Here is an 11,204-nt window from a genome sequence, read left to right as displayed (position 1 = left end):
TATTTAAATTACTTTTCACTGTTAAAGTTATAAGTTTGTTAATTAATTATATAAAGACATCAAATATGAATCATTTTACATTTAATGTCGGTTATTAAAAATAACATCAAATATTTGATAAATTGTATTTCGATATATCCTTTAAAATTTGTATAAGCACCAACACGATACACATTTAAAAAAAAAAAAAAAAATCTTTCAAGGAATGAGATTGGTCTAATCTATTGAACATCATTAAAGTTTGGACCGAAATTAAACCTTATAATTTTTTTAATTTTTATTTTACAGTTTCTCTTTTAAAATTCTTAATATTTAAATTATCTTACTTAAAATATAAATTAAATTTTATACTGAATTAGTTAGAAAACAAATTAAATAAATATATTAAAAAAATATTTAGTGAAACGAAAAGGACGAAGAGAGCATGCTTCAATCACGTCTTGATTTGATGGTTCATGGCCGGCCTATATAATTTGACCCGATTGAACTGGGACCCACTTTGCATGACACGTCATCATCTCTCATTGACTAATTCTTTTATTTAATTAATTGTGACTGTATTTGTAGGGACCCCCCTCCCCCGTTATGGGTTCCCTGTTTGAAAGGTATAACACATGTGACCACCTATATATATAAACGGTTTTCATGCCTAATTAAATCCCCATTTATTGAACATTATTAATGGTTCTAAATTCTAATACAAGGTTTAACATAATTAAGACTTGTTTTATGATATCAATTCGCCAATTAATTATTAATATTATTTCCATTTTGATCACCACAACAAATTCACACTATGTTTTTTTTTAGCTAAGATTAAAATTAAAAGCCATTACAGAATATAGCTCTTACCACCAATAATTGATTGCAACTTTCACCAATAAAAGGATGTTTAAATTTGTCACCAAAAACACTCAAAATATATTATTTTATTTTACACCATACTCTTTGAAGCCAGATCTTGGTTGATGGCTTCACATAAGTTTGAGATGTACATTACAAATAATAATAATAATTATTCCTTCAGCAGAATAAAAGTGTCAAGTTTGATTTTCAATAAAAATTATTTTATGTTAAAGTTAAAATTTATAAGGATCTTCTAACTTATTGTTTTGTCATCTAGTTAGTTGAGATAAGGTTAAATGCATGTTTTAAAGATCAAGAATGTCTAGATATTCGAGATCTTATTTCTTTCAATAAAGCTCTTCTATCAAAATTGTGTAGTAGATTTGTTATGAATCCGAATAGTTTTTGGGCATCGATAATCAGATGTAAATATGGTAATGATTGGTGTAGCTGGTTCACCAAAATGTCTAATTATCCATTTAGTGTAGCATTTGGAGGGGAATTTATTCTATATAGAAAAGTTTTCGCGAACAATCTAGATTCATTGTGGGGTGATTCTTCTATTAGATTTTGGAACGACATTTGGTGTAGTGTCAAAAGTCTAGTTACGACGTATTCTCAGTTTGCTTCCATTGTTATATGTAGAAATGCCACAGTTAAGGACATGTTTGATCATCGGTCTAATGGTTTCTCAAGCCAAATTAGATATAGAAGGAGATTAAACATTATGGAGACTTCATCCCATAATAGAGTTTTACTTTTGGTAGGACGCAAACAAGTGTCAACGTCTGAACTAGACATTATGCGTTGATAAGTTTTGGATAGTTTTCATGTGGGGCATTGTTCAAGTTGCTGCTAAGATGATTCCATTTAATTTTATTGAGAAAAATTTTGGGAGTCAAAGACTCCATCCGAGATCTTGTTCTTTGAATGAAGCGTTATTCATGTTGAAATTTTAACATATGATATGTGCATGAAAAATGTTGTATTATGGCTAGTCGTATTTGTCAAGAAGAAGTTAAATCATAACTCACTTACTTTTGTATTATCGAAGGGTAACTAGTATTTGAAGTCTTTTGTAGAGTATTACTATGATTCATTTGATAATGCCCGAATCTTTACGTAATTGCTAGAAAGTTTGGATTGATGTGCCTAATATAGTAGACTTACATATTTGGGTTACAGTCCCAATTATGCACAACGAAAAATCATTGAAAAAAAATACAACCACATTGCAAATAAGTTATTGAGCTCGTAAATTCTTAAAAACGATTAATTCCTGATCGACTCCACTGACATTTTGAAACTAATCTAAAAAAACGTTATAATAATATTATTATGAATTATACGGATCAGACAACTATGATCATTGAAGTTTCAATGATTTCTCTCAAACTAGATAGTTCACTATAAAATAATTAAGATAGCAACTCAAATATGTAGCTTTTTCATATTAGTAGTCTTAATTCAAACTTCTCATCAACTATTAAATACTCCGACATCACCTAGTAATTATCATTCCACAATAGAAAACTAAGTGAGTTAACGATTTCACATCGTCGTGACACATATAACAAATTACCATAATACAATATTTTGCATGCATATAGTTAGTAAGAATTAAATGTTTTTACTAATGAAAATATGATGGTTAATGAATTAAATGATTTTGCTATTGAAAATATGATGGTTGTGTTTTGAATAAAAATCATAAAAAATCACAAATATATAAATAAAATATTATTTGATAAACAAAAGTAAAATAAATGTATTTTAATTAATGAATTGAGTGATTTCATATTTAAAAACATATATTATATGATAGTTAAGTTTTGAATAAAATCATTAGAAAAAAAAATAAAAATAAAATAAAACTATGCGGTGAAGGTGGATCGAACACCTGACCTTCAGATCTTCAGTCTGACGCTCTCCCAACTGAGCTATCCCCGCAATTTGTTAATTCTAAAATATTAAATAATCTGATTACTTCAGAAAAATAAAATGGATGAAAATATAACCCATACAATAAAAGACATAAAAAAAAACGTGACATTTTCACAAGGGATAAGAGAAATAAAGAAACAATTTGGATCAATCTCCAAGTGCTTCCTATAAATTTAGGTACATGTAAAAATGACCTTCGAAAACGAAGTAAATAGTCACACTCAATTTGTTTTCCCTTTTAGACCTAATTTGTAATAGGCTCATGATAAAAGTTGACTTAATAGTTTCATTCAAAAGAAGGTTTGAAATTTTTGTACTTCAAAAGCGTATAATTGAGCCAAAGTTGGAACAATAATAAGGTGGGATCCCATGCATGATAAAGTAATATTGTGTATTTATGTGGTCATTATTACTTACTAATTATGATTTAAGAGTACTTTTCTAAAGTAAAATCTTTTGACAAGCTTCCATTCCTCCAACTTTGAGAATTATTAACTTACCATTATTTTTTCTTTAACATAAATAAATTAATCATATATATTTTACTTGTATATATATGTAACTAAATTTCAGCTGGTTATGCAATGCAATGCAATGATTGAGATTTTGTTGTCTGTTTTAATGTTGTTTAAGAAGTTTTGGAATTTAAAAATTGAAGGTATATAATAATTGTAATTATTTGAGATATAAAATTATTAAAAATTATAAACAACTCAATCAAATCATCCCATATGAAAATGGAAACAGGTCCATGGGGAGTCCCATGCTGACATTGACCATTTCCCATGATATTGTGTTATACTAAGTTTGCTCTGTCAATAATGCACTCGGTAGGTTGGGCATGAAGTTCAATATTATAACATATTTATTTGTAAAATATATACATATAATAATTTTCAATAATACATATATTAATGCATCGAAAACTCGCAACAAACATAAATAAGTGTTTGAAGAAAAAAAACGAAATTAATGAGATTTCATAAAATACTAATAAATTAATGTGTTTAACAAAACAAATAGGAGAAAGCAAAAGTTCGATCAAAATAGTTGAAGAACGAAAAACTCTAATAATAACGTAATCAATTTTATGATGTATTGAATGAGATAAAAGTAAAATCGGTGTGCCCTTCCTTACTCTTAATAAAATCAACAATGACTCATATTGAAGAAATTGATAACGCAATAGTGGTATGTAGAGAGCTTTAGTTTCTCATAGAACTAGCCTTGTTCTTATAAAAAAATCCTTATTTTCCTTTAATCATAAATTAATAGTAGATAATGATAAATATAGGGTACCCACTATTTCCCAAGCATAGTTTTGTTCCCCACCCATGACCTAACTCAACCATCCCCAAAACCAAGTGGAATTAGGCATACCCAATGGTTGCAAAGACATTATACACATTAAGTTTAAAATCTCACAAACTAAGAGTGAAAATGAATGACCAGCTCTGCAATCAATTTTTTGGTCAATTAGAAGGTGAACACATGATGTTACCCTTCCTGATTAATTTCATTTATTTTTAACATATAGTCTTTAAGAATTTATCTTATCAAAAAAAAAAAAAAATAAGAGTATTGAGTTTGATCTTAAAATTTTATGAGTACTATTATAGAAACAATGAAGCGATTAGAAATCTTGTCTATTAAACATATAAAAGTTTGTATAAATATAATGTTACAAACAAACTATAATACGAAATCTCCGAAAGAATAAGTATGATTCGATGGATGTGTTTACCACATTTTTTTAAAACAATTTTTTTATAACTATTTTCAGTGTACAGTAAATAAATTAACATAAAAACCACTCCATTAGCGAACTTGACAAATTTATGAGTTATTATCGAATTTAAAGTAAAAGTGTGTGAAAAATTGAAAGAAAATAATCAACTCAAAAATATTTTTAGTATCATTTTAGTGGTAGAGACTAAGTGGTGTATATGAATTATTGTAACACTTCATTGAACATACAATGCTAATTAATTTAGTAGACAAATCCGATTTCTTCATTCAATATTTACTATTATGTTTAAATTAGTATTATTTGTAATTGTGTCAATAAATAAAGTAATTTATTGACATATCTAGGTTTAGAATGCACTACTTGTTTGTTTATAATTAATTCATTATATAACATTTGGCTACTAGCTAATAGGTTCACTTCAATTTAATTATATGCTACTAAATATATTAATATAATATTTAATTTGATTCTTAAGACACCATCAAAAATTATTTTTACATGCTTATTTATATTCATTTTAAATGGAAATAATATATCATGAGACTTTGGCCCTCTTAGTTAAAAAATTATCAGTGCATTAATCATAATTTGTTTTTACTACTATATTAATAATAAACATATAATAGTTATAAAATAAACATTGACAAATTAATATCAATAACAAACATATTTTTTAAAATAGTAAACAATGTATTCTTAATTATATTGTAGATTTATTTTTATTAACTGTATAAAAATAAAATCCTACAACATTTACACATATATTCACACATAAATATTTCATATATAATATTTTTCTGTGAATATATTAAAAGAATTCTAAATAAGATCCATTTAGTATATACCAAACAAACACACTCAGGTGTGAACTGACTATCTATAAATAATATGAATCAAATTAACCCACAATACAATTTATTATAACAACAAAATTCATTTTATTTAAGCATTCACTTCATTTAGATTATTACAAAGAAAGTCAAATTATTTTGTTTCTATTCTTAACATATTTAGAATAATTTTAAATAATCAATATAAACAAAATTTTCATCATATATGTTTATATTAAAAAAAATTATATATATATTTAGTAATAATTTGATTCAATTTATAAGTAAAATTTAATTCAAATTGAAATAGTCATTCATAATAAACCAAAATTTATGGGTTCTAGTTTCTCTTAAAAAAATCTTACATTCAAATGTATATGTTGGATTAATTTTAAATATTTAAAAACAAATTTAATTGTGTAATAAGCTCAATTGTTACCAAAAAAAATATAGAATTAATCAGTGTGAATAAATAAAATCATAATTGAGCATTACATACCTAATGGAACTTCAATATATTTGACCCAACCCAAAACACCCTTGTATTTTTCAAATGAGATTCACCTGGGCAAGGATAATTATGTCATTTTACATATTGGATGGGCACCATGAGATCATGATAATTGATCACATGTTCTTTGTTATTTTTATTTTGTTGAAATTGATCTGATTTTTTAATCATCGCATAAATCAACCCATCTTCTATACTGTACTTGGCAGATGGTGGACCCTGCTGAATTATGTCCGTCGGATTAACTTAAATATAATACTATATTTAGGTCTTGCTTGTTTCTTTATTTTATTCACCCTCAAATTCTATAGAAAATTAAAAATTATAACTATTTTTTAAGTAAGATTAACAAATGAAGAGTTGAATTCGCGATATTTAGTTTATAAAACAAAGTTTAATAAATGATTCCTAAATTATTAAAACACTGAATTTTATATTCTTAAAAAATCAATTCATATTACCATCGAAAAACAGTATAACCAAACTAACCTTGCTACATTCACACATATTTTCAATTACATGTATAATAATTGGAATTGTCTTAAATTCTTATTTATTTTATACTTTTTATGTTTTAATTTTAGATTTCATCTCACTTTTTTTACTTTAAAATTTATTTATCATTTTTTTACTGTAAAATTTATTTACAATTATACCATCAAAATATAGTTTCATATGTTTGATTTTTTAATTAAATAATTATATATTCACATTATATATTTAATGCATAAGACAAATTACAAATTCAAATTTCATTTAAAATGAATTAAACTTTATGTGTTAATACTTTAAAAGTATTGATAATATAGATAATGATAAAAATAGATTATACATCAAATACAAAAAATATTCATGATTCATAATTTTTTTTACAATAAATAAATAAATAATTTTCTATAAAAACAAATAATGAACAATTTTTAAATTTATTTTTTACTACTTATAAATAAAAATAGTATAATCAAATAAACATTTTCAATTTATTTAACTATTTATATCTAATATTTAAATAATATAATTACTTTAAAAATATACTTATATTAGTTATTAACAATAAAAAAGCACTATTTTTTGTTAGTTATTTATAATAATCTTAATGGGGGCAGATATATTCTACGGCTGCCCTTGTTCGTGGACGGATAAGATTTTCTTTGTGCCCTACGGTGTAATCTATAAATCCAACGGCTGAGATGGTGTGAGATGAGGTGAGACACGTGTCATATGAACAGGAGTCTTGATGATCAATTAATCATCTATGTACTCGGGAGCTTGTAAAAAGCCAAAGGTCACTCACCAGTCACCATGGAGTCTAAGAAGTATATAATGGCTCCTTATCCTCTGGCAACCAGTCTCGTCTTCCTCTCTCTCCTTCTGAGCTTGGATCTAAGTTCGTTAATGGCGTCTCAGATCTGAACTTTCTTCTTACAAGAGGACGATTCTCACTCTATTTCACCAATGACGTTCTATTCCTTCCCGGAAGAGGTCTGGGAGCATGTATTCTCGTTCATTAACTCTGATAGAGACCGAAATGCGGTGTCTTTGGTCTGCAAATCTTGGTACGAGATCGAACGTTGGAGTAGGAGGCGGGTTTTTGTGGGGAACTGTTATGCTGTCAGTCCTTCTATCGTCATTAAACGATTTCCGAAGGTCAGATCCGTTGAGCTAAAGGGTAAACCACATTTTGCTGATTTCAATTTGGTGCCTGATGGATGGGGAGGCTATGTTTTTCCTTGGGTTGAAGCAATGGCGAAAGCTTATCCATGGTTGGAGGAGATTAGGTTGAAGAGAATGGTTGTGACTGACGAGGCGTTGGAATTGATCTCTGGGTCTTTCAAGAACTTCAAAGTTTTGGTCTTGCATACTTGTGAGGGGTTTTCAAATTTTGGACTCGCTTCACTTGCTACAAGTTGCAGGTAGATGGCTTGACTTTGCTACTTGCTTAAAATTTGGTTTTTCAAATTCCCATCAAATGGATGGCGTTTAAATATCTTTCCATATTTGCTTTATTTACTTGACAAATCAAGGTGTTCTTTGTGAAATCCTGTCAAGAACAGCACAATACTAGGATTTATTTATGCAACTTTGTAAAGAAAGTTTTTTAGTAGTTCTGGATGATTTTGGGAAGATGTTCCAAGTCCATGTGTGCCTTGTGTATCATTTCTTTTGAAAAATGGATTTTATACCCTTGACGAAGTTGTTGTTCCAATTTGTGGCCTTTAGTAGATTTTGGAAGTTGGATAATGGATGTGTATAGAGCAGTATCTCATTTCCTTTTTCATCAGGTAAAGGTTTCCTAGCCATTGTGAAATAACATGGAAACCCTAATATTAGTTGCTGAAAGTGGGTATTACTAAATTTTGCAGTAGATACCAATATTTTAGCACTGTACAGCACTGTAGATCCTTTTAGAACAAAATTGACAATCCATTTTTTTACAGGAAATTGGAAGTTCTAGAGTTGCGTGAATGTGATGTGGATGACTATGGTGGACGATGGCTCAGCAAATTCCCAAATAACTGCACATCACTTGTCACTCTTAACATTTCTTGCCTCAGCTCTCAGTGGAAATTATCCGATCTAGATCTCTTGGAGCGTCTTGTGGCTAGGAGTCCTAACTTGAAAAGTTTGCTGCTCAACCGTGCTGTGCCAATTGAGAGACTCACTACCATAATCCGACAAGCTCCTCATCTAATTGAGTTGGGAACTGGTGCATTTCCAGATGAAGTTCGAGCTGATATTTTGTCAGGCCTCGAAAAAGCTTTCTCGGGCTGCAAGGAACTTAAAGCCCTTTCAGGGTTTTGGGATGTAGTTCCAATGTTCCTTCCTGCTGTTTATTCTATCTGCTCTCAGCTTACTTCACTAAACTTAAGCTCCGCTAGGATCCAAGGCCCTGATCTCGGGAAGCTTGTTGGCCAGTGTCGTAATTTGCATCGTTTATGGGTATGCTACACATTTTATTTACTTGTTTTAATTCTGGTAATGTGTTAACATTATCACACTTGCAAAATTATTCATCGAGAAACTTATCTGCAGGTACTTGATTATATTGAAGACAGTGGTCTGGAAATGATTGCTGAATGTTGCAAGAATCTGCAAGAGCTGAGAGTATTCCCTTCAGAACCGTATCTTCGAGAACCAAATGCATCCTTAACAGAACGAGGCTTAGTCTCAGTATCAGAGGGCTGCCCGAATCTTCGGTCAGTTCTATACTTCTGCCGCCAAATGACAAATGCAGCCTTAGTAACAATTTCCAACAACCGCCCGAACTTGACCCATTTCCGTCTCTGCATTCTCCAGCCACGCACTCCCGATTACCTAACCCTTGAACCATTGGATGACGGTTTTGGATCAATTGTTAGGCACTGCAAATCGCTCAGACGGCTCTCACTCTCTGGCCTCCTTACTGATCGTGTTTTCATGCACATTGGTGCTCATGCGAAGAAATTGGAGATGCTTTCAGTCGCTTTTGCTGGGGATAGTGATCTTGGTCTCCATTATTTACTTTCAGGATGTGAAAGCCTAAGGAAACTCGAAATTAGAGACTGCCCTTTTGGGGATAAGGCCCTCTTGGCAAATGCTGGAAAGCTGGAAACAATGCGATCCCTTTGGATGTCTTCTTGCCCGGTGAGTTTTGCAACTTGTAAGCTACTCGGTCAGAAGATGCCTAGGCTTAATGTCGAGGTTATGGACGAGAGAGGGCCTCCAACTTCAAGACCTGAAAGCTGTCATGTAGAGAAGCTCTACATATACAGGACGGTTGCAGGTCCAAGGTTCGACATGCTGGAATCTGTGTGGTTGATGGATCATTGTAAGAATGAACAATTAACATCGAAGCTGTCTTGAGATGATCTACCAAAAATCAAATAAAGCAGGTACTTGTAATTTTTGTATAAAGGTCTACTTTTTTTCCTGCCTACAATGACTATGAGCATGCATGCTACCCTTTCTGTTTTGGATAAATAGATCTTTGTACTTATTTTAGTATGTTATTTTGAAAATAGTCTGATATCTTATCTTTAGCAGGTATTAAGGAATTTTGCTAGAACTTCCTTAACAAATAACAAAGCATGTGCATATTGCAAGCAATTCCAGCTGAAATGAGTCTATTATTGATGGATGGTATAAAATATCATCAAAGTCCTTTTTCATTGGTTGATAATGGCCACACGTTTGCTATACTTATTAATAATGCATATGATGCTCCTCATTGTTTCTTTATTCATTATTATCTTGGTTTTTACTTTTCAACCTTTTCTCCTTAGGTTCATAAAGTTGCTTTAGCAGACACTGCTTATAAGTACAATTGCAGCATCTGCTGCTTTACCTATTAATATGGGTCCCTCCAAAATTGATCTATAAGGGCCTGTTTGAACTCTAGCAATAATTAATTATGTGTTTGATGATATGATATTGTAAAACTGAAGTATAATCTGTCTCTGTCTGTGTGTAAACAGGGAAAAGGGGAATGAAGGAAGAAAAGACTATCACATTTCAAGGAAATCAATGCATTAATCTGAATAACCAAGGGAAATGGGATGCTGTTTGAAACTAGTGAATACTTTTTTGACTGAGTTTAACTTATATGGAAAAGTGGAGCAAAATTTGAATTTTCCTTTGCCTGAAGCAGTAGCAGCACCTAGTGAAGTGTGTGTTTGTACTCATATCAGCTTTCATTATTCATGTCTAAGTAAGTAGTAGTACTCTATTGATGCCCTCCTCCATTCCTTTGCATTTGCAGATGGAATTTGGTTCTAGTACAATAATTCAAATGTGCTGTATTTTCCTCTATTTGTGTTTGTTTGTTTGTGGATCATGTTCATCTTTGTTCTTCCTTCCTTTGGTTCTTTCAATGATAAGAAGATTCCATGGACTAAGATAATACTTTCTTCCAAATAGTTTTTTTTCTACTTTCTTTCAGCTTTGTGTTTCAACTTCTTTATTAATTCAACTTTCTATGCTCTTATAATCATATCTTTCAGAAATATATAATGAATGAAGTTATTTTAAGATAATCTATTGGTTGTCTAAAATCAAACAAGGAGTTAATTGTGCAATAAAAATGTTCAATGTATAACTATTTATAATAATTTCAGTCAAAAGAAAACTTATAACTTATAGAAAGTCACAAAATAATAATAATCTTTTTTGTGCTTGTGCCCTTGTAATTACTTCTTGTTCATGTAAAAGAAAAACCCAAGAGCTCGTTTCATGTGTTTTTTTATCAACTATCAAATGATTAACAGAAAGACACTTATTTGCTATGTCAAAAGTGAAAATCAATTAAACTCATAGATAAAATTGATCAAAATTTTGTTTAGTTTGA

The 11,204-nt window shown here is 29.9% G+C and overlaps 1 protein-coding gene and 1 non-coding gene across 3 annotated transcripts; one reads left to right on the top strand and one right to left on the bottom strand.

Annotated features, from left to right (window-relative positions):
* Window positions 1-2,723: 2,723 nt before the first annotated feature.
* TRNAF-GAA lies at window positions 2,724-2,796 on the bottom strand. The gene has a single exon. It is a non-coding gene; the product is annotated as a tRNA-Phe (tRNA).
* A 4,380-nt stretch (window positions 2,797-7,176) lies between these two features.
* LOC124929381 (protein TRANSPORT INHIBITOR RESPONSE 1-like) lies at window positions 7,177-10,669 on the top strand. 2 transcript variants are annotated; one of them, XR_007098653.1, is made up of 5 exons: window positions 7,177-7,794; window positions 8,320-8,821; window positions 8,915-9,753; window positions 9,905-10,000; window positions 10,336-10,669. XR_007098653.1 is itself a non-coding variant. In XM_047469729.1 (4 exons), exons 1-3 carry the CDS (start codon window positions 7,337-7,339, stop codon window positions 9,722-9,724), a joined length of 1,770 nt encoding a protein of 589 aa, XP_047325685.1. In that variant the 5' UTR covers window positions 7,178-7,336; the 3' UTR covers window positions 9,725-9,753; window positions 10,336-10,669. The 2 variants fall into 2 exon arrangements, 1 of the variants encoding a protein (XP_047325685.1); XM_047469729.1 differs by lacking the exon at window positions 9,905-10,000 and having other exon boundaries at window positions 7,178-7,794.
* Window positions 10,670-11,204: the final 535 nt, after the last annotated feature.

This window comes from Impatiens glandulifera, chromosome 3 (assembly GCF_907164915.1).
Source record: "Impatiens glandulifera chromosome 3, dImpGla2.1, whole genome shotgun sequence".
Taxonomy (NCBI): domain Eukaryota; kingdom Viridiplantae; phylum Streptophyta; class Magnoliopsida; order Ericales; family Balsaminaceae; genus Impatiens; species Impatiens glandulifera.
Note: the sequence above shows the minus strand (reverse complement) of the source record. Positions and strands in the feature narration are given on the sequence as shown.